General features: G+C 40.3%; 1 protein-coding gene across 3 annotated transcripts in view; it reads right to left on the minus strand.

The window, feature by feature from the left end:
* Window positions 1-476: 476 nt before the first annotated feature.
* ERICH1 (glutamate rich 1) overlaps window positions 477-24968 on the minus strand; it is an 88365-nt gene continuing 63873 nt past the window's right edge. The window contains exons 6-7 of one of the 3 annotated variants that reach the window (XR_012054879.1): window positions 2270-2358; window positions 477-503 (exon numbers count right to left, since the gene is read on the minus strand). Coding sequence is in view for 2 of the 3 variants with exons in the window: in XM_030267271.4 (XP_030123131.3) it covers window positions 24225-24298 (74 nt within the window). In the remaining variant the exon portion in view is untranslated. Of the gene's footprint in view, window positions 504-1282; window positions 2359-23759; window positions 24299-24968 lie in introns of those variants that run through there. The other 2 variants (XM_072926420.1, XM_030267271.4) reach the window with 2 other exon arrangements.

Here is a 24968-nt window from a genome sequence, read left to right on the forward strand (position 1 = left end):
CAAAAGCTGCAACGCAGTGGCACCCCCAGAGCCCAGCAGCCACACTGATCTGTTTACAGCTACTCTGAATGTAACTGTATTTTATACCTTTAGATCTCTATGTATACACTGAATAACAAAAGAAATCTGTAACATTTACAGAAAGTTTGTCTTGTTTGGAAATCCAATACTTCTGACAGCAGTTACTTTCCTTCTTCCTTGAAGAAGTCTGCAGTCCTTCCATCTATTTAACTTTGCATGTAGAAATCACAGCTGCAAAGTGTCTCATTACCTCCACACGGTAACAGCGGCAGCAAAGCCACTCATCAGCAGTATTGACATAAGCCTGGACTTCTTGGGTCACAGCCTACCACAGCCTAAGTGGTCACGGGGAATCTTTTTGTTTGAGTTAGCTGGTGTGTGCTGTAGCTGGATATGCTGATGCCGAACACTCCCAGGAGCAATGCTGCCCGCTGCAGCGTTGTGTCCGACCGGTTGATGACGATCTTTGCTGCAGCCTGAGTCTAAAGGAGAAACAGGGCAAGTTACGAGCTGATTCAGCTCAGTGCAACACGAAAGGTCTTTGGAACCTACAAAGTGCTTCTTTCCTTCTCATGCCATTTAACAGTGTATAATTCTGCTTTCCACTGAAGAGCATTTCACACAATCTATTGCATGTTTTGGAAACCCTCCCTTTTCCTCAGTTTCTAAAAGATAGGACACATTTCTGATAACGATCTCCCTTTCAGTTGCTGCTCATTGATTTTGGTGACTTTAATGGAGTTCCCTCTGGCTACCTGAGAGGGAGAGCTGAATCAAGCTTAGGCATAAAGGAGAAAGAACTTCCTTTTTCTTCGTAAAGAACGAAGATCTCTTCCTTCCAACAGATTTGCTACTAACACAGGACGTTCCCTTGAATGTTAGATATTAATGCAGGAAAGCAAGCCTAGAAGGGATCACTAACATCCTTTACGACCTCCACATGTAGGACCAGACCAAGCATTTTGACACAGTAGGTTTGTCAAGTCTGATGAAGAAGCAGGAAATGCCAAGCAAAGCAAAGAATTACTTATTTACTATCTGAATAACAATCAGAAAAGAAATTAAGTTACTGTTGCTTGCCTAGTCCATATGATACACTGATCAAGAGGCAGAAACACATTTGCATGGAGTCCCTAGTGAGCAAAACAAAAGTTCATATACTTATTGGCACTTTGAGATGAAATACATATGCTGCATTTGGTTTCTTTAAGTGAAATAATTACTAGGCCTCAAATAATGCTTTTTTTTTTTTTTTTTAATTGCTTTCCTTGCAATCCGTGGATGAAAAGCATGGCATCACTGACAGCAGCAACGGATTCCAAGGAGCCTTTTTTTCACTTCCAGATTCTAGGTTTTTTATTGAGCCTAAAGAATTAGAGCTCAGTGCTCTGACCTTGATAAATGTGTCTGACTGTGGCTATTTCAGCTGCAAAATAAATAAAGACAAAAGAAATTTCAAACAGAATTACTATGTAAGTTGATATCAAAAGATATGCAGGGAGGTGTGAAAGAAATTCATGGCTAGGACTGAAACACAGCATCTTTAGTTCAGCCTCTCAGCCGCTCATCTATCCCCTCTCAGCTGCTACAGTCTATGATTCTGGATGCAGATCACAGTGCTAAGAGCTGTGACATTTTCCAGAGAAAGGATGGATACTCTGTAAATATCAAAATATGCAATACAATAAGGAATTCTTCTGTATTCTTTGGTGTATATATATGTATATATATTTATAGCTGCTTTAGTCTCAATTATTCAGCCGATTTAAAATGTTTTCTATACATGATTTTATTTGTTTTCTTCATATAATGGTTGATAGTCTGATTTCCCAGTGTTCCAGAGGTCAATACTGACTGAAGTTTCCTTATCATGGTCAAGAAGCTGGATGAAGTGTTTCACCGATGGGTCAGATAAGTCACATCTTTCTTACCATTAGCATTTTCCCACTGCCCCAAACACACAAAGCCATTGCAAGAGAAAATTATGGAGAAGCAGTTTCGGTTTAAGCACTGCAGAAGAATTAACTCCTTCCAAATATTCTGCATTTTGTATTCCAGCATGATACCAATTATCAAGAAATGTCATAATTAATTTGCTTTTCAACAGAGGATTAATTATTTTGAGTTAATCCACAAGAAACTAGTGTTCCCTTGGGTTGGTCATACATCAATTTGAAATAAAATCAACCTGATCAAGAGAAATACAGGTATTTTTAAGATTAATTAAAAGGAAAAAATAAAGTCATACCTGCAGCAACCTTATATACCCAGGTGTCATTCTCCGGAGAGGAATAACCATGATTTCTGAGTCTTCGTAGAATTTCAGCTCCTACAATTCTAGAGCACACAAAATATTACTAAACCCCAGGATGCTTTACAAGTTGGCCTCTTCATGATGCATAAGATTAAGCCTAATGCAGTTTGCTACAGTGCCAAAAGCACCCTAAGAAACACAATATGCAAACATTTCTTGCTCACCTGATGCTCTGTTCCCTCGAGCACTTTCCATGCTCTAGGGCCCGGGGAATATAAAGCCCTGCTCTGTTGCATAACCTGTCACATGGCATCTGTCTGCACTGCTTAGGTGTTGGCAGGGCTGCAGCCGTCCTGCCTGGGGCCAGGTATGTCTTGCAATATTGGAAAACTCTCTGGGAATGCCTAAAGCTCATTAAGAGAGCTGACCTCCTTAATAAGAAAAGGACCTAAGCCTGCTTTATAGATAGCACTGGACATAGGAAAAGGAGGTCATTATAGCTTTTCATGTCTCAGAGTGACAATGCAAATAGGATTGGATGGTGTTTATATAACTTAAAGCATATATTTATACCCACAGGATGACCTGACTGGATGGGAAGCTTAATGAAAGCATGACCCAAGTTCAAAGGTTGTGCTAATGTAACAGGGCTATTTGGAGGTACATTTAAAAATAAGTGATTTCTTTTCTGATAGCATTCCATTTTACTCAGCATTATGCATGGTCTTGTGTGTTTTTCTACTGCTAGTTCTTTAAAACTAAAAATACCTAATGTGATACTTACTGATATTACTGCTTTTTGTTAACTGTGATCTCTTTTCACTGTAGTGTGCTTGAATTTAGTTCTATTCCTGCAGTCATATAGCAGACTATGTAAGAAATGGTGGTAAAATATAATCTACAAAATTAATTTCTCCAACTTTTAGGAGTGCCCATTGATAGACCATGCTAAAAGAGCTCTTTTTTCCATTGTCAATATATGCAACCTTGCATATAGCTAGTAAGACAGAATTTGACTCCAGTTGCAGTCCTACTTCTAAACATGCAGGGTAAGAATCTTCAGATGCTGTGAGTCAGTAGAGCACCAATGTGCACATTGAGCCCACACCAGTTTTCATGACAAGTGTTCCAGAGGTCAGTGCTGACTTGCACCCCTATAGTCTCTGCTATGGAAGCTCTAAGATCTCTGAGAAATAGTCCTGCTGTAAAAGAGGAGAACATGATTGTACTTGGAGAAATTGTCCACTCCAGATATTCCACAATGATACCACTTCCTCATCTTCCTTTCAGCAGATGCCTAATTAATGTTACATAAAAAAATGCTTGTGTTTTATTCCAAGGCTCTGGCTCACATAGTACTACCAAGGGGCAGTTCTCATTTTCCTTTCACTGCACCATGTTTCTAGCACACCAACCCTGTGACACCAACAGAGCAGCGTCTCATAAAAAAAAAAAAAAAGGTAACTTGAGTTGAACTCATCCTATAGCATCAGTCTAAATCATCATCACTGAATCATCACAGATGGTTTGGGTTGGAAAGGACCTTTGAAGGTCACCTAGTTCCAACTCCCCTCCCCAGGCAAGGACACCTTCCACTAGACCAGACTGCTCCAAGCCTCATCCAACTTGGCCTTGAGTATTTCCACAAGTTCTCTGGGCACTAAAAGCAAGAGACTGGGAACCTGCCAATTTGTTGTTCTTTTTTTTATATATATGCAATTTTCACAGCGACCCCATGCTAAACCTTTTGCACTGCATCCCTGTAGGAAATACTGCATTAGCAGGAAGTAATCAACATAAATTTGGGACCTGACTGAAGTTAACAGGAAGCCTATAAGTACTTGCCCACACACATTTGGGATGAAAACCTATAGTATGAAAAGTCAAAGGCTTTTTTTCCTGTTTTTCACTGTATGCTCCATGCCAGCTTTCCCAAGCAGTCAGGAAAGGGCCTGTGCTTGCCGCCCAGACAAGGACAAGGATAATGGTGCAGTGTGCCTTTTTCTGGAAATACACAGAACACTGAGATTTTCCTTTAAATTTGCAGCCTTGCTGACATTCAAAGGAAAACCTCCTTACCTGAAGTATTAGAGGAGCTGCAAAATTTCTGCCATTTTGTGTGGCAGAAATTCACTGCCTTTTCCTTTCAGAGAAGGGCAGTGAGATTCCAGTGACACGGTATTCAGAAAGGGAGAGCTTTCCAAACAAACTTCTTTGTGTGGAAAATAAAAGGGAAAGGAAAGAATATGCTTTGGCTGAGATAGCTGTTTTTAAAAAGGATCTCTTGGCCACGTGCAACACAGCTGAATTGTAGAATATTTTCTGTAATTGCAGATGTTACCAGAATCTGAATTAGATGCCCAAGAACTCTGAAAGAATAACCGTCCTAGGCTGTTTCAGGAGAACTTTGATCAAACAAGGGGTTGCCTCCATTCCTTTGCAAGTCCACGTCCCTGAGAATTGAGCCCTGACTGCCAGGATGCAGAGAAGAACTTCTGGTCCACAAAGACCTCTCCTGGCACAAACATAGGGAAATCCCACGTGCTGTGCAGGCTGCTCTCTTCATTCACCTAATGCCTCCCCTGCCTGATGGAGGCACTGATTACTAATAGGCATCAAGCAGCTAACAATGCAAGGGATATGCTGACATCCTCCCCAATATTAAAGACAAGGGATACTTTGAACTCAGCTGTCAATATTCACCACCCTGTGCTCTATTTCCATTAGGAGGACAAATCAATAATGAAATTACAAGTTCCTTTGCTGTAATCCAGTGCCTTTGGGACCTGCAAGGGCTGCTTCCCCAAATGCAGCAGGAATCAACCAACAGAAATAAATTATTTTCACACTCTTAAAAGACCCTTCTTGACTGGCACTCCCCAAAAAACTTTCCATGCTGCCAGTGATCATGTCCTTGCCTCTCCAGAGTGTGTAGCAGGGACTCTTTTGACAGCATCACCCAAGTCAGCTCAGTGCAAGCAGCAGGGAAAGCACTGCACAGAGGGCTCTGGCCCCTGCTCTTCTGGCAGATTTTGAATCCTGTGCTGTTGACCACCCTCAGACAAATACCTCAAATACTAACTTGTCACTTTCTCTATGTGCCTCAGACTTTGTTAGGTTCTCTTTCACAGGCAGCTGATTCTTTTGACAGCTGGACGTTATGATCTTAGAGGTCTTTCCCAGTTTTAATGGTTATATGATTCCTGCATCATAAGAATCCTCTTTCAGATCCTTAAAAATGTTTTATCTTGAAATCAGACTCATCTTCCCAGTTTTCCTTGATTCCTGTGCTCCATACTATGATTCTTATTTACCAGCTCATTTTCCCACATACTTCCTAGCATATTTATTTTAATCCTGAAAAGGGCAGCTACATCAGCATTTCCCGCTATACCAGCTCTAGCACCAGAAATTTCTCTTCAGGAGAGGGTCCTATACTTTTTTTTCTGCTTGCCAGTTCTTGCCATTGGAGACCTTGGAGACCCTTGTGGAATCTTGAGTAGCAATGGCCTATGGCACTTGGGACTCTGGATGCTAGCAGGCCCTGATTCCCTGATTCCCACACACACAAGTCCATTGCCTATATCTAACCTGCTTTCTTTTTCCCTCACTGCTTTCTTTTTTTTTTTTTTTTTTCTTTACATCTATTTCTGAAAAACATTTTGGCCATCCTGCAGCAGAGGGAGGGAAGAGTAATGCAAGCTCAGGTACATGAGTTAACCACAGGAAGAGGTGGTGGAGATGCCCAGGTGAGCAGCCCCCTCAGGCCTCCCCTCCAGTGCAGCCAGGTCACCACAGAAAGTCCCCTGCAAAAAGGGCACAAGCCTCTCTGGGAGCAGATCAGCCTCTCTGGGCACTGCTCAGCCTCTCTGGGCGCTGCTCAGCCTCTCTGGGAGCAGCTCAGCCTCTCTGGGTGCTGCTCAGCCTCTCTGGGAGCAGCTCAGCCTCTCTGGGAGCAGCTCAGCCTCTCTGGGAGCTGCTCAGCCTCTCTGGGTGCTGCTCAGCCTCTCTGGGTGCTGCTCAGCCTGCCGGTGGTGGCTCCTGCAGGTGATGCTGATATTGCTGGGCTGTGCGTGCTGGCTGGGGCTGCGGTGGGCACCGACGCCACACCCCACACAGGTAGAGCCTGGGCCCCAAACACAGTGCAAAAGCGGGGACAAAGCAGGTGATCTCCCTGCTGCCACACTCAGCTCCTAAGGGAACCTGCCACAGTCACATTCCTGGCTTTGCTGGGGCAAGGTCGCCAGACTGATGACATGAGAGCAAGGATGTGACACCACGGAGGGGACAGTGCTGCCCCAGGGGCGGCTGGGCGAGCAGCCCTCACTGCCAGGGGAAAGCAGGGCCCACCTGCAGACAAGGGAGGCTGCTGGCAGCCCCAGGGCACCTCAGGCAGGTGGCACATGTGCATGTTGACGGGCTTCAGCTTCTTGTGACCCACCACACACTCAACGGGATAGGGTTGATGTCTTATCGTTACTGCTCCGACCTGATGGGTACAGATTGCAGGCAGAACACTGCAGGGCACTGCCTACGTGCAGTCACAATTCTGAACAATAAACTGGTTTAAAGCAAGACTCTCTGCTGGCTTTGAGGGCCATTAAGCTTGATTTACTCAAGGCTCTCTATACTGATACAGGGACAGAATTTTAAAAGAGCATTTCCCATAAAGCATATACCATTTTCATTCTATACCTGCCGAACAATATGACATTTGGAAGTCATGATTTTGAAAACAATCCAGATATTTAACTAAAGAAGTAGCTTCCAAAATTCATCATCCTTAAAGAGTCCAGGCTGCAGGAATACACAGCAGAATTCTGAATCTACCCACAGCTTCCACTAACACCCCTTTGTGCAGGATAGGAGTAAACATAAAGTGCTGCCATTGCAGGCAAATCAATAAAATAAACCATATAAAGAAAACAAACTACCAAATCTTCCTCAACACACAGCTGTATGACTAATGCTAGGCTTTTTGACTTTAACAGTTATTATCTGAGAGCATGTCCTTGCAAATAATTATATGCATTACTCAAAAATTAGAGCTAAGCTAAAAGTAATTTTGCCTTAAACAAAGTTAACTAAACTGCCAGCTCTGTTGGGGCAACAGGACTGGGCACTATTAGGTTATAGAAGGAAGGGATAGTCCTGCCTCAAAGAGCCTAGAATCTGTGGAGAGGCAGATGATGGCCACCAGTGGAAGGAGCACAGGAAAACAAAGAGAACATATAGCTTGGCATGCAAAGTGATGTTCTCAGCTCACTTACAGTCAGTTTCCAAATTGCAGCAAAACATAGTGTAAAGGAGGGAAAACGTGGGTAAAGGAATTTTAAGATGGCAAGGGAGGAAAGGAACAGGAACAATGGTAGTTGTATTGTTGAGTTACACAGTAGTATCTTCACAAAGCACAAAATAAAGGAGATGCATTGGAATATGATGATGACAGAAGCAGGAAATGCCATCAATAAAAGAAGACTGCAATGCTGTGTAGATGAGCTATAGACTGCAGAGTTCAGTCCTCAAAGTCATCTAAGGTTACAGATACACAGCAGCAAGAGATTTGTGTTGCTGAGGCTTACGGAGTTACCATTGAAGTGGTTTAACTATTCATTTATTTCCTGCTGAGCATTGACTCCTGCACTTCCCACAGCTCCACTGCCAAGCAGTCACTCCTGTGTTTGCAGCCTGCCTGCCCACAGTGCTTTGATGCCATTGAGGGACAAAAGAATAGAAACTGACAAAAATGTCATAGAAAAATGATAGGAAAAAAAATCAAATTCATTACAGCTATGGAGAAAGGAGAAATTCTTTCATGGAAGCAAATTTTATCAGAAAATGCTGCAATTTGTACGCGTGAAAAACTACAGGGGGGAAAGATCCAGAACTATTTCCTAAGCAAAGGTAGGTAAAGCATTACTGTTGCTGGAAAAGCACAAAGGGACTGCTCCAGAGCTTACCTGGAACCCAGTTCTGTCAAGCAGTGCTGGATCTCTCTCACCTAACTCCAGATAAGACTCACACAGATGCCTGCCTTGGAACTAGTTGTCCTAAATTCCCATTCTCATTTACCTATTTCAAATCTTTATGTTAAGATCAGGGCAGGAAGTGACAATAGTACAGTGAGTTGGTATGAACTTCACCCCACTGATTACAGCAGGACAACTCAAAATGAAGCTGTTACGAAGAATGGCTTTTAAGATGACCAAAGCAGTTTAAAGGCATATATTACAAGAAGAAGCTATGCTTAACCTCACAAAAGGAGGATCATGAAACCCTTCCTCTCAAATACTGACAAACAGTGAGGATGTCCTTGAGCACTGATTTTTGCCTCACTCCCCAATACTGCATTTGGTCAATAGCCAAGTTTCATCTCCCCTCACTCAATAGAGGTCTGCACAGAGGGAAAGCAACACCAGTAACATTAAGTAGCCATAGAAAAGCCAACATATGAGAAGGCTTGAATAGAAGGCTTTGGCTAAACAGTTACTATTGACCTGATATGCAACTACAGCATCTTTGGGGGGGATGATCTCCAATGTCCCAGAACAGTCATTGCCCTACAGAACTGACACTTACTGATCCATGAGCCATCAGTTGGATGAGCACATTTGCTGTCATTTTTTCTCTAGCTCAGATGAGTACTAGTATAGATGAATTTACTCCTTTCACAACTAAAAACCAAAATGAAATAAACAAACCAAACACAAAACAACTCAACCCAAACCCACAAAAAGAAAGGATGGGCATTTCTTAAAGGTCTGAAGACCTTAGTAGAAGCTAGCATCTTTTGAAAAGGTGCTGCTACAGTCACGCCAACCCCTGGCAACTCTTATGTTAGAGTCCATCTTAACGTGTTGAACAATTTTGCAGAACCTGTAAGTTGGACTGCAACTGAAAACTGCTCTAGCAGACATGGAAAGCTTGTCTGCCTCTGATGTGCCTCTGATGTGCAAGACATTGCATCACAGGCATTTTCCTGTTGTCTCACTTAATACACACTCCTGGGCAGTTGGTCCAGTTTAAAGTGCATAGCAGAATTACAAATGTCTTTTTGGAGCAACAACATTATGCCTTGCTGCTTTTGTGGTGGGTTTGGAGGTCAACCAGCACAACATGCTATGAGAGAAGCTGGTACACTTGGCCTGAGAGCTGTGCTCACTGACCTGAGAATCTCCTGAGTGCATACTGCTGGACATATTCATCTAGAGACATTATTCTGGGAAGGCAGTGGACAGAATTCCAGCACAGGTCCAGAGTCCCAGTTAACCCTGGAAATAGTGAGTAACAGAGTTCCCTTTTCCTCACGAGTGCAATGCCTCATCCTGCCACGTCCCAGGATTCAGCACAGACACTCCATGAGCAAGGTAATGCACTGAAGGACATGCAATGCAGTCCCAACAGTTGTGAAGAAGGTGGGGATCATCCTTTAACATAAAGCCATTTCTCAGCTAGCAAGGTACTGCTGATCTGATGTGGGAAGCCTATGGCACCCCACTGGATATATCTGGATACATGAGTCGCAAGACACATCATTACTTAAGACCACATGGACTCCCCTGGCTGTGTGCACCACTTAGCTGTTTTGAATCCATGACAGTAGATTATTTCTTGCTCTAAAGCAATGACATACAGTGGCTGCTATTTTGCACAGAAACAAGGCACTAGGCTCTTTCCTGTGAACAGCCTGCAATTTCCCTTCTGCTTAGGAGCAAAGAGGGGCAAGCTTGTTAAGCAGAAAGGCATGTTCTCTCATCCTGCTCTACTCCCCAGAGTCCACTAAAATGTATAGCTACATCAAGACACCCACCAGATACTGGCTCCCATGCCAGGATGAACATGTGTTCCTGGCTGGCCATCCAGAGTGGGTGTTTTTCACTGTGAGAGCTGGTATGAGAAATTTTATTACAATCTGTGACGGGAACTCTTCATGTCGTGTCCTTTGCTGCTTTTGTGGCTGACAGGACTAAAAGCTGGACTGTCATACTCCATGTCCTCATGGGCATCCCTCATTCCATCTGCAGGGGGTTCCAAGTCATGCCAGGCTTCATCACAGAACCACAGATATCTTCTGCATTTTGATATACAGTGTATAGATACTGACCTGTGTCAGTATTGGTAGAGAGATGCAAGATAGTGAACCTTTTACCATTGTAACCTGCCCACTGCACATATACACACAGCCCAGGTTCTTTGGAATTTGAATTTGTAAAAAACTGGACAGATCATTCCCAAAAGTTCTGTACTGTTGCAGGGAAATCTCATGAGTAAAACTGTGCCCATGAGCATATGCAACCAACTATTGCATAGGGTTCTCTCTCCTCGTGTATCTCCCACAGTAAAACCCTGTTACACACACGACAAGTCCCCCCCAGATCACACAAGTGAGAGAGCTTTGGAAACAGCCTTCTGACATATAATTCCAGGTATTTGAGTATGGCAAATGAGGATAGGAGGCTATGCCTTTGTCATTCAATGCCTGTGAATGACTGGATGGCTTGCAAAGAACTGCCATGTTTTGTTCCAGAGCACAGCCACAGCGTGAAACAAATGAAATTTGTTTGAACAAGTGAAATTACAGCTGCAGTGGGGATATCTGGGGTACCAGGACTATGGGATAGGATTAATTCTAAGAAGGATTCATTCTAAGAAGACACAAATACATTGAAAGCGTGACCACAATTTTGGTTCTAATTCTAAAGCACTGTATTGCAACAGAAGTACAACTTCAGCCAGTCATTTAATTGGTACCTCTCTGTGCCTTTCAAACAAAATTTTCAGACAATCAAAATGTCTAAGCTACTATATTCCACATGGCTTTATAAACTGTGAGTAATGAATTCTACAAAAGCATCTGTTCCACCTTCTAAACAACCCTGTACAATCTGTTTGGAGGTGCTGGAACCTTTTCTACAAATGATCACAGTTAAAATGAATGTAGAGCTATTATGAAAATGTAGAATTTTAGTGACATTCACCATTCCCGAATTAGAAAATGTGTCTAAACATCCAGGGGTTGTAAAGTCTTCCATAGTGGTCTCCTAGGAAGTTTTCTAACATTTAGTGGCAATAGATATCTAGGTCTGTAACATCCAAAAATGGTTTCTGATTTAAAAGCTGTAAATGCTTTGATTCATCCTGAATATATTTTGCAGAACACTGTGTATCTCCAATGCAACAGGCTAGTGAATTAGTCCATCAAAACCACAAAACGTCTGTAAATTCCCTTGTAAGACTTTAAACTGAAATATAAGAAGATATAGATTACTTGAGCTTTCCAAGTTTGACAGAAAATCTTTCAAAGCTTTAAATTAAATCATAGCTTTAGTGGGAACCTTGCTAGCTGAATTTTTGTTCTTGCATGCTTTCTGGTATTGCTTTGCTTGCAATTGCCTTCACATTGCTGATTACACCTGGTTCTCATTCCTTACCGTCTGCTGTCCAGTTTAAATGTTCAGATCCCTTAAATAGACATCTATTAGTTCTGGCATAGCATTGGACAGCATAGTTGTGGCTATTTAACACTACTGCTAGTCTATTTTTAGGCATAATCCTGGTAAACGTAAATGTCTTATGTTGTGAAGTCTCAAGCTGAACACTGCAAGATCCATGAACTTCAGAAGAGGGTAAAAAAATCTATGCAATAAATATGAAATAAAGCATGACAAATACATTAATCCAAAGAGCCCAACTTCTATAATATCTTTTTTCATTAGGTTGTTTTTATTCTGATGTTGTGAATGTCTGACTGTGAGGCCAAGCAGAAATTACTAGAACATAATTCAAATTATCTGGGAGTGGAAAACAAAATGAGGGCCAGAGCAGTGAGCATTTGCACTTAAATAGGATCCATAGGACTTAGCCTGGAGCTCTCTCTTCAGAGATCACATTTCCCAGGGCACAACCCTAATAGCTCACTAGAACCAGACAGAATTCACCAAAGAGCTCTAAACCAACTGAAGGATGAAATAACACCACTGCGGGCGCAGTGTGTAACCTCTCCCTGAGAATCCTCTGTGTCAGGGGATGGGAAGGTGGGGAAATGACTAATTTTTACAAAGGATTCTGGGGGTGATCTGAGGAACACTGATGATGAGTGAACATGATGTCCTTGTTCAGCAAATCAGTAGAAGCCACTGCAAGGAAGAGAATGAGCAGACAGATAGAAAAATATCTTGGGAAGCACTCCATTAAGTATCTGTAAAAGAAAGACACACTTCACAACCCTACTGACTTTTTTTTTTTTTTTTAGGAATTGGCAAATAAACAAACAAGGTATATTAAAGCACATTTTTACAATTAGATGGAGTAAAAGAAAGCCCTTAAAAAGGATGTGCCGTGAGCTAAGAAGATCCTATTTTAAATGAATAAGCAATTAAAAAATGAGAATAAAAAAAGTAGGAATGCAGTTTTCCCACTGGAAGGAAATTACCAACACAATCCTTTGGGACTTTTTGCCAGGATCTTGCTGCTGAGCAAAGTCTTAAATGACCTGGAAAAGGTGATGAATAATGGGAGAACAGAGACTGCTGATTCCATTAGTTATCACAGGGATTAAAATCAAAAGCTGACTGTGCAAAGCTGCAGAAAAGTACTATGATCATGCACAACTTGAGATAAAATGGCAGATAAAATTCCACATAGGATATCACAAAATGGTGGACATAATTATTTAAACTGATAAGATTTTTCATAAATTATAAAATGATACCATGAAGATGTCAGCTCCATTACCCAGTGAGGGGTCAAAAAAGCAACTAAATTATTTGAAAAGAACTAGAAAACAAACGAGAGCACACTTCAACAAATCTGTGGCGAACCAGCAGTTTTAATAACATGGGGAGTTTTTGTTCTCTCATCTTTGAAACGATGAAGCGGCCTTAAAAAAGTTACAGGAAAGAGCAAAAAAGCAGGTACAAAGAAAAGTAGGAAAAGTTTCTTTATGAAGAATCTGCAAACAGGCCTCTTCAAGTTGTATGTGTCCTTCTACTCCTGTTCCATGCTTCCCTCCTTCATCTGGATGGAGTCCTCTCCCTCTCATGTCACTGTGTTGTTACCAAAATTTCCATAGTCTTCCCAGACAAATCAAGGGTCAAAATACAAGCTGTTGGGATTTTCTCTTCTAACTCAGACTTAGAGGGAGGGCTTCTTCCATCTTCCCATATTCCTTCTCCAAAGCAGAAAATTAATGTGGATTCACTACACTAAGATACAAAGGAAAAAATAAATTTTTTCACCTCTTTCCTGCATCAAAGCCTTGTCAAAGATTTTTACAGATTATCAGACATTGACTTCTCCAGTTTGGATGCAGAGACTGCTTTCAGAGCACAGCTTCTTCATGAGTTAGGAACTGCAGTGGCAGACTCTCCCACCTGGAAGTTACTTTCAGAGCTGGCTGTAAACTCCTCCCACTTCACAGCTTATAGAAATCGGTCCTCTGCTTTTCCCTGATGGTGAGGTGGTACCACTCTTTAGGCGTGTTTCACTCTTACCTCTCATGGGAGGCTGGGGTCAACTTTATTTGAAAACTGGAGCACAGGTACAATTGCCAAGGGATGCACATGCCCTGAGTGCTTCATCTTCAAATTCTGACTAGTTTTGAGTCAGATGGAAGATCACTCCAACTTCAGAGGTGTGTTCATGGATTCCCACTCATTTGAGTGGGACAGACACTCAACTACTGAGAAACCCACTGCTTCAGTCCTTGGATCATACCTATTCAAAGACCTGCGCATTTCAGTTCAGGAGGAATGGGATGAATGGGCTGTGGGTGGGAAGCTGCCCTTTGTATAGGTTCTACAAAGACTTTCCATGAAGTGCAGGTCAGTACCTTCCTATGAACTTGTACACAAAAGCCTTTCCCTGCTAGAGATGATTTGTTTTTTACAGTGTCTGTAGAAATGTCCAATTATACACATTACACAGATTTCTCCTTTGCTTGGTTCCCTAAAGCCTGAAGCACTCATCTTCATTAACTTAGTGTCACATATTTTTGCGAGCATCAGAAACTCAATGGAAGGCTGAGTGTAGAACTGCAGAAAGATTGCTAGTCACTATAAAAATGCAAAGCACAACCAAGAGAGGGTGCTTTAATTTCAGATAGACAGCTGTAAAATTGCTTAGCAAAGATAGTTAGAAATTTGCTTGTACTTCTTCTCAATTGCATTGCAGAGGTGAATGGCTGTGTACTGATAAAGCCATATGTCTTGTGGGTGCCTGGAGGTAGACTCTGCACCAAAGCAATATTGCCAGTTTTACAGTTAATATCCTGGTGCACAATATTCTTGCGCTGAGAGCTGGATTGCAGCTGCCTTAGGGCACCCCAGAGCACAGCACCCCTGTTGCAATGACTCTTGTTCAAAAGCTCAGGCTGCTGGATTGGGAAGGGGATGAGGAATGCTGCAGGGCATAAGCATTGCCAGCACACCATTCCACGCACCGAGATAATATTGAGGTCCATGGACTCAGATTTGAAGCCAAAGAAGACAAAGAAAAACTGTCAGCAGAATGCTTTGGTTGGGTAGGTTTTTCAGGTGGTGTGTATATGATGGAGTGCTGGTTTTCACTGGGGTAGGGTTTATTCTCAACAGCTGCTGTGGGACTGTTTTGGATTTGCGCTGAAAGCAGGGTTGATAGTTGTATTGGATTTGTGTGGTCATGTTTTGGTAGTGCAGGGGCTACAGCAGTGGCTCTTGTGAACAGCTGTCAGAAGCTTCCTCTATCCAAGAGACTGCTGTATAAAGCAACTACAATTTCAGGACACCAGTGATTCCTGTGATCAGCCTTGCACAACTGGAGCTGCACCAAGGTTGACAGAGAGGACCTGTAGCTGCTTCTCAAAAGACGACTGATCCTCTTGGAAATACTTGCTCAATGTAATCTCATCTTTGTGACTTTTACCTCCCAAATTTTCCACTGCTGTCATTTGGAAATAAAAGTCTCAGGTTACCCATAAGAACGCTGTCAAGCACAGAGCACAATGGGTCACAACCTACAAGGTAAAAGCTATACTTGTGTCTCCTTCTCTCCTGTTCACACTACCTCAGTAAGCCACTGTTGCCAGCTGCTTGCCAGGATCTGCCCATGTTCAAATCCTCACCCTGTGGTACCTGCATGGTTGTTTGAGATCACTTCTCACTTTGCAAGGCCTTGCAAATTATGGAAAAAGTAGATGGAGAGGGGACTTGTAGAAACAAAGTCAGCAAATTTATGCTTCAGGTAGCCTGACAAAGACATCTGAACTGGTTTTGGCTTGATATTGAACCTTGATACTCTTTGCTTATGGAAAAAAGAATCAGACTGGAGAAAAGGATAGTACCAGAACAGTTTTACAGAAATCCTGCTTTTTCCCTCTAAGACTTCTGGTGTAGGGAAGAGTAAAGGAACCTTCTGGAATCCTGCAAGGCGTTGTGCATTAGCAGTGAGCCAGATCCTGGGAACTGAAGGCTCCATGCTGTTTGTCTGCAAGGCCTTATACATCCACAGTTCAACTAATATTTCTGATGAATCCTTACACTGATCTTGGGGTTTAGATAGCCAGTGCTGATGCCGACATTTAACATGCCTGTGCTACAACCTAGAAACCTGCTCAGAGAACTGCTTCTGTAAGGAACTGAAAATTTACATATCCCACTATAAAACTGTGAATGAAAATTTGCAAGCAAACTTCTACATCTCAAATCTGTTTTATTCATCAGCAGCTAATGAACTTGTTGGAGGGATCTTTCTTCAATTACCAGCTGGAAGAAATGCAACACAACAGATAATACAAACAACAGACACCTTTGTAACTAAAACTGTGGATCACACCTTGCAGGACCTTGCAGGAAAAGAAAAAAATATTAATTTTCCCTTGATATTTAAAAATAAAGAATCTTACACATCAATCATTCTTAACTAATGGAAATCATTCCACACAGAAGAATGAAGCTGAAAACACCCAAGATAAATTCGAGAGGCTATTTACTTTGAATAATTTTCAATTTTTCTACTTCCCCCTAAACATATTTTAAAACACAATTTTAGAGGTTTTTCTTTACAGTGTCTTTAGTTTGGATTCTTATCTTTATCTGAAAAACATTAAAGCTTGTTTTTGTAGAAAACTGAAGAAACTTGTTGACAACTATTACACATAGTGCCACATGACTTTCTGATCAAAACAAAAAGCACATAATGTAATAAATGCATGTTAAATACATTAGAAATCCACTAAATCATTTCAGTTTTCTGTTTTCAAAAAGTAGGTACAAATATGGAATCATGACTGAATAATGACTGATTCTCTTTGAATCCCATAAAGATTAATACTAGGAATGAACATGCTTAGCATTTTTACTGATGATATGGAAGAAAATGTAATAATTTCTGGTAAAATCTGCAGATATCACAAAGATTAGCAGATAGTCAATACTAATGAAAGAAGTACAGGCACACAAAATGATCCATCATTTACTAACCTAGAAATAGTAAAAAATATTCAAGTTAATACAGCCAAACAGAAAGACTAACATTTACAAATAAGAAGTATGGAACCAAGGACTAAATCCTGGATAGCAATACATTTCATGAGTACTTGTCTACTATTAAAAATAATTTAACATAGACTTCCTATACAATCCTATGTCAAGAGGTTGATCCAAAACCAATGAAACAGTCAGTACAAAAGTTGGCACTTCTGAGATTTTAAATGAATGCTAAATTTCTGTGCTCAGTTTCAGTAGGTTTGTTTCCTAAATGGTGTGAAAAAATTGGGAGAGAATGTATGAGGGAGCTACAAAACCAACTTGGAAGCTATAGAAAATACCTTATATCAAATAGTTTAAAGAGATAATACTTATGGTGTCAAAAAGAAGGTTGCCTTGTAGCTTGATTACAAAACTTTCACAGAAAGTAGTGGCTAGTGAGGGACTACTTAATCTAGTGAAGAAAAGCATACCAATAACTAATGGCTGAAAGTTAAATCTAGACAAATTGAAATTTAAAATAAGGCACATGATTCTAAGCATGAAAGTGATTGACTACTGGAATAAATTACTAAAGAAGGGGCTAAGTCTTCATTCCTTGATGTCCTTAAATCAAGCTGACCTGTCTCTGTATAGGACTTGCTTTAGTGAAAACCACAAATTGTGCTTTTGTCAGACTGGTCTTCGCCCTGAAGTAAAGGGAAAATTTATGACCAGGGATCTAGATGGGGTCAGAGAAGATAATCTCATGGCCTTTTCTGTCTTACCTTCCACGAATCTATCAATTTACTGAATGAGTATAGAGAAAAAACTTTCTGAGTGATTTTTGCCATCTGGATAACAATGTGATCCATAGCAAATTGTAAATCATACAGTAATAAATGTAGGTCAGAAACCATCAAGATGAATATATTCTTGCAATGCCTTCTAATTTAGAAATTTAGAGTTATTTAATATTTTACACATTAATTTTATTCTGGGTAATTTAATCAAGGTGAAAGGGTTAAGCAGACAGCCTAAATGAAACACTGCCATGTACTTAGTTTAATGTGGTTGGAAAAATCAATGAACTTTGGTCTGTCAGCTTGCAATCACAGATTTAATTGAATCACATGTCAAGTATTTTAAAATGTTTACTAATGTAAATAGAATCCAGTACTATAGCCATGGTAATAAGCCAAGCAGCTTTCCCTGAATTTCAATCAGATTTGTACATGACCTTCATTTTAAGCTCCCACATGCCAGAGATCAGTTATCGTTATGTCTACAGAGTTCAGTGATTACACCTGTGATTCTCAAGAAACCGTATTTGGTATTGATTCCTTCTGCAGAATCTAGGTAATGGTTGATCAGTTCCCAGCAATGGTTACTCTTTCTTTGAGCATTTATAGTCACTTCCACTTGATTATTGTCACTGGGAGGAGGAATGAATCACACAGCAAACTTCTACTGAGTCTGCCTGAGAAATGGTGGAGGCTTTGAAGTAAGAAGAATGGGAGAAGCATCTCCTCAGCTCATGTTGGGTGAATTCCAGGCACAGCTGTACAACAGCTTCTTCCTCTTCCTCACCCTTACCTTTTTACCATTCCCAGGCAGTAGCTTCCCACAAGAAGACATGAAAGAATCAAGGAGAGAAGGTCATAGCCCTGTCCAAGCTGAAAGAGTTTGCCACTGCCAGACCAGTCTCGGGAGCAGGTGATGTTTTGGCTATGCAACATGCACATTTCTGTCCTTTTCTCAGGTGCAGTAAATGATCTTTTTTTCATTCCTTTTTTTTTGTTGTTTTTGTTTTTGTTAACAAGACCAAGATGCCTGCAATGCAGATGTTTTCATGTTTTCATGACTAACCTATTTATGCTTTCATACTAGTCAACATAAAGCACTAAGTTCTCCCATTGGTACTATTGTTCCAGTTCTAAAATAGATGTCTGGCAGCAGTCAGTTATATCCGGCTATTTAATCCCAGTGATTAGGAAGTTCTTTAGGACAGGCAGCTCAGATGGTAAAAGCTACACGGGAGACATCTGAAGTCAGGAGGCATGACTGCATGCCTCCAAGATCTCTTTAGCAAGATGCAGAAGAACATTGTCTCCAAAGCACCTGCTGGGGAGAACCAGGTCCCCGTTTTACCAGACTGATCGTGTGTGCAATATAAAATTATGAGGCCACTTTAAACTATCAGCAACCTTGCCCACAGATTCAAACATGTTCTCCATTGTAGACAGGTCTATTATATTTCCTGAGCACACTCAGAGGTGACAGAACTGGCTGCAATGGTGCTGCTGTGCAGCAGGGCAAAACATGCTACTGATTTAGGAAAGGAGAAAACAGCAGTGAAAACAGGGAGATTGATGTGGGAGTATACAGACAGTAAGACATTAGTCAGCACAACAGGCAGTTGTCCTAGCATCATGCTGTCCAGGCTTGGGGTTTTGGCCAAGGTTTTGGGCAGGATCACAGCAAAAGAGAGCTTTAAAGAAGGAAAGTAAAACAATGGAAAGATTGTGCTGTACAGTTGTGGGAAGCACTGTGGGGAAAAAGCACAAATGTGTAAATCTGAAGTATGGCAAATGGGTGATGGAAATGAATACCAGAGGTTGATAGAGATAGAGGAATAATCTGTGCACTGAATGAGGGATAGAGAGAACTGGCAAAGATCTTGAAAGTGAAGAAAAGCAGCCCCTATTTGATGGAACCTATAGCAGCCTAGAGTTGATGCAAAAGAAAAGTTCCTCCTGTTTTTGTGTGGTATCACAATGTGGCTGAGATATTCCTCTTCAATCTTAGATTACACTTCTTTTTTGCCCATTATGTATCCTAAAACAGGACATAGCCTTTCAGTAATAATGTAGAAGAGAACTACAGCTTGCTTATATACTTTATTAGAGTATGGAGTTCATTAAAATGACTACAGACTATTAATTATACAAAGTTAAGCAGTCAACTTAGAGAATAGGCTTATTAAAGCTATATATTTGACCTTCACTGACTATGGTGCATATGTAGTTTCAAATAATCATAGAATATATAGATTTTTTTCCCTAGATTCTTAGAGACAGTAAACAAATACAGCATCTAAATTTCTGCTTTTCTAAAATACATGTCCCCCCTCCCCTTAGGCCTGCATACATCAAACAGTTTAAAACAACAACATTTACTCAGATGCAATGCAGAGGATAAAGCAGTAAAGAGTGAAGCTTCATTGCATAAACATGTGCAATACAGCCTTCCTTAGGAGCAATCCAGGGCTGATGCAATTAACTACAAAACCTGCATAGCTAAAACCTGAGGTTTCCCTAAATATTAAATATAATACATTTTCCCAGTCCTACAGATTGCCATCTTTTGCACTACCACTTTCTATTATTATACCCAATGTGTAGCATCCTGTACATGCAAAACACACACCTCTTTCCACTCAATGTCTGTGGACTTGTTTTATGATATGCATGGTATTTTTAGTAGGTGAAATAAGTTTTCTTTGGTGAAAGACAACTTAAAAATCTTCTGCCTTCATGCTACCATTCACCACTTTTTCCTTCCTTGTTTTTGAATTTTTTTGAAGTTTTCCTCCCCCCCTGCCCCCCTGCAATGTCATTTCAGACATTCAGCCTATTGAGTAGTAACTCCCTACACTGGTGCAGGAGAGAAAAGCCAGCTGCCATGGAAAACACATTAAGGAATTTATAACTATACACAATTGTAAAGCACTACCTAAAATAATGCAGCAATTACAAAGCAGTAAAAATCTGTAACATTAGAGATTGATTCCCATATTATATATCCACAAAAGGAGAAAAAATTAAGGTCTTACAGGCAATTTTAAGAATAAAACATGTACCTTTATATAGAGATAATAGCTTTGAACTCATACCCTTGCATACACAAGTGCACTGACCAGCTTATCCACTACTACACATGTCTCAAGTGCCTTCAGCCTCTGTGGTCTTCCTTGTACATGCTGGCCAGGGACCACTGCCTCTCAGAGCAGATTTCTCTCCCATTGTGCTGCTGCTCCTTATTTACCATCCACTGTTCAATAAGGTAAACTAGAAAGTTAACCTCTGAAGACACATGCAGATTACTTTCCATTTGATCCTTTAATTCTTCCTACTTTTGGAGTCCATGTAGGTTTTGAACCCAAAATTTTGAAGTTCTGCCTTCACAGAAGTTTGAAATATGCTAATAATAGTGAATGTACAGTTTAGCCAGAAGTATTCTGATGCAAAATCCACTTAAAAAAATCTTCTATGTTTCAGTAATTCCACATGATGCAGCATATTCATTAAACTGAATGATGCTGAAGAAGCAAAAATTCAAGGCCATCTCCTTTCCCATTTATAAGTTCAGCATGAAAATCTAAAGGGATAAATTTTTCATTGCTATGTTGAAGGAGCCATGTATAGTGAAATGAAAAACAGTGTTCACTGGTGGATATTAATTTAAAATTTTCAATTTTCATATCTCAGCCACATTGTGATACCTCTGCTTAAATACACTTGAGAAAGTGTAAGGAGATTAAGCACCATTTCTTTAGAGAAGCAGTGCAGAAGAGTGACTAGGTATTAAAATTGTGATGTATGAAATCTTTTTGACTGCAAATAGAATGTCAAATATGGACCTGCTGCCATTTTTAGTACACTGACGAATTTAAATTATGAGTAATGTCCATTTCTTTTGCTTTTAAACTAGATCTTTCTGCTCTGTTCTTTTGTGCAGTGCTTTTAAGTGTCTTCATGCATGTTGCAATTCAGCATATCACAGTCTGGCATATTTGGTTCAGAAATAAATACACTTATGCAATTGCATTTATGTACAATGACAATCTATGATTTATCTTCTTGAATTTGGTCCGATTTTCTAAACTCTTAGCATACTTGAAACTCTTCATAATCCCTGCTAGTGCAACTGTGGCAGGTTTGGTAAGTGTAAGATTCAGTTCCTATTACAGGTCAGATATCACTGACTGACTGTACTCAGAAATGCTCCTGGGCTTGCTTAGCTGGGGCCAGCTGATTTCTGCACAGAATATAAGGCTCTTACAGTGGTGAAAGCAAAGGGAAAAAAAAGAGAGAGCAAAAGTATTCTTTTATCCATTATTGCCTGGTTCAAGCAAAGTACCTTTTTGACCTGTGAACTTTTACTCACTGGAATAGTACAAAATTTTACCCTGCTTTAGCAGTGAGGCTGCACCAGATGATCCTGTGGGGATCCCTTCCAATCTTACCCATTCTGTGATTCTGTGAAAATATTTGTTTGGCAAAGATATCAAAAGCTGCTCATCTATACACAACTATTCAAAATTCAGTAGAATTTTAAAAATCACTTTAATATTGAGCAATGTGGTCTAGTGGAAAGTATCCCTGATCATGGCAGGGGGGCTGGGACTTGATGACCTTTATGTCCTTTCCAACTCAGACCATCCTGTGATGATGAGAAATAGCCAAGCACTGAAAGAGAAATAATAAATAAGAGAAATGAAAGCAATAAAGAAGGCTGTGACATGAGTGCACGATTGGCTGTGAGATGGGTGTGTGAACATGTGGTAGTGTGTTCCAGGCTGGACTAGCTGGTGTGCAGGAGAGCCACAGAGCGGGCACGAAGGCCCAGGACCCAGGCAGGGACAGGACACTGGCTGTCCTGCTATCCAAGGGATCAAAGGGCTGTGCAGTCAGCCATGTGAGTGTCATGTGTGTGTGTCCCTGAGCTATGTGCTTAAGCACTGCTACTGTCTGAACCTGGAAATGTGGAAACTGGAGTCATCTACACTGACATCCACATCTCCAGGTACACTAACCTGGAATCCAGAGGGACAAAGAGAAGGAATCGCCAAGTCTTGGGATCTACTCCAGGCAGCAGCCCTATAACCTCCCTAGCACAGTTGCTCAAGTATTAGGAAATGCAGACACTACAGTTATTTTTGTGGTCCTAATTTGATCTCTTTTGTACTTGTGTTTCAAAAGTGTCTCTTTGATTACATGACCTCATTCATTTTTTTCATATTCAGTGTTTAGGACAGATGATGTTTACCTAATGAGTTCTGTGTATCCTGTTTTGCAGTTTCTAGGCCTCATTTACTGTGCAACATTCAAACCTCAAAATGAGGATGAAGTGATTAATTTCCCATGAGTCAGCTGAGAAAGAGTATCTAGGTGCTTCACATTCAAATGATGTTTTCTTCTTTCTCCAGATGGGAATCTGAGACACACAGGACCTCAGTGAAAAGTCATAACTACAGTTCAATGTCTATGTGTTAGCAATTCAGGAACATTAAAACAGGGAATACACTACTAGTTTCTCCTCTGCAAAGTCTGGTTTATATAACTTTCTCACCAGATACACACCAAACCCAAGTTCTTCAGAGCTGCACAGAGCTCCCTTAGCCGTAAGAATGGTTTTTCTGCACCTGCAATCATTTGATGTATTACCAAACCCCTTTTAACTTCTGCAACTAATTAGAAAGAGTTATGATTTTACTTTTGTTACAAATTTTGAGTATCACTAAACCTATACCTTGCAACATGATATATCAGGCAATATAATGAAAGAGAAAAAACTAAGCAAAATCCCATGCAATGTTTGTACAGTCTCACCAGTAGTGTATGTCCAAGCACATGTCGGAGGCATTAAATATGTTGCCCCTATCTTACCGACGACAAAGCTAACACACCTAGATATAAGACATGGTTTGCTCTGCATCACCTGTCAGATGAATGACTCAGCAGACAGAAGAGCCTCTCACACTTGTTTCTTCATTATTCCAAAACATTTTACAACCATGGATATTACTTACTGTGGTATCTACACTTGGATAAATTCAGTTGCAGAAATATTACACAGCAGTAGACAGATTACACAGTAATCAGGGAGAGAGCACCCAGTACCATAACTCTGAAGTCAGTGAAACCCATTGGATTGTAACAGGCTGAGCCATGTAGTAGTTCTGAAAATGCCATCCAAGTTTCTGCATAATTCCAAACAGGACTTACGTGATCCACATGACCCACATATAGAAACGTATCTATGTCCACAATTTAGCAGTTTATTCAGCAAAAATACATTCCTCAGACATAATGTTGCTTAGATTTAAATATAAAAAAATATAGTTCTGTTTTTCAGGCAAGCAGATATACAAAAAAAGTCAAGAAATATAACTTCCAGAAAGGAATGATAAACTTACAAATAAAAAACGTAATACTATACTTCTTAAACAAAATACCAGACAGAGAACTTTATCATTCCAGTCAAGTCCCTTATCCTAAAGTGAAATGTACATATTAATACAGCTGAAGATTCAGGCCATACTCTTGACCAACCCATCCCAAAAATCACAATGTAGTTATACCTTTATTGTCTTCTGGAGTTTTTGTTCATTTACCTGAAGGTGCAAATGTGCATTGGCACTGCTCTTCCTGAAACAAGGCTACTTGGTTAAGAGTCTGTATATTAACTTTTAATCCTGTGCATATGGACACATAGGTAAAGCTTTATTTCCTGTTCTTCACAGGAAGTATATCTGTAATCCAGTAGTGAAACAGAGATGTAGCTACCTTGGCATGATCTGAAACAAAGAAAACACATTCATCCTGAAATACCTCCATGACATTTCTGAACACTAATAAAAAGACTTCTGTGAACATCTGTTTCTATTCAATATCAACATTTCAGTAAAACCAATGCACATACTGGACCTTGAAGACTAATGCCTGAAAATGTCTATGTAAGCAGGTGCATTTTATTTTAGGACGTCAGTCATTTGTATGAGACACAATTTTGCTCGTACACTTTGAAATTTCCCATTTGTTATGATTCAATAATTCAGAAAAAACGAGATTGAAATGACATGATCATCTGGGCAAGCCTTCTTTCTGTCTGGAGAGTAGTTTCACAGATCATTATTTAACTTAACAGTAGTATCTAGAAGGCCCAGTTGAGAATGAGTCATATTGTACAGATAGTTGCATTAAAGCCTCAAAAACCTTCTGTCTTTGAATTCAGAGATTACCTATGTGACTTTATTGATTTTTAATGATAGGATTTTCTGCAGTACTTATCACATAATAATAATATTTAAGATGATTCTGTAACATTATGCTAATACAGTTTTCAAATTTCATTTTCTTTGAATGCTCATTAATTAAAAAAAAAAGAAGTGTAAATTTAATCATTTTAAGGCCTCTGTATATCCAGCCTCTGCATTGTTAGCACACAGTAACTATATTAATTCTAGT

The sequence above is a fragment of the Taeniopygia guttata genome, chromosome 3, assembly GCF_048771995.1.
Source record: "Taeniopygia guttata chromosome 3, bTaeGut7.mat, whole genome shotgun sequence".
NCBI lineage: Eukaryota > Metazoa > Chordata > Aves > Passeriformes > Estrildidae > Taeniopygia > Taeniopygia guttata.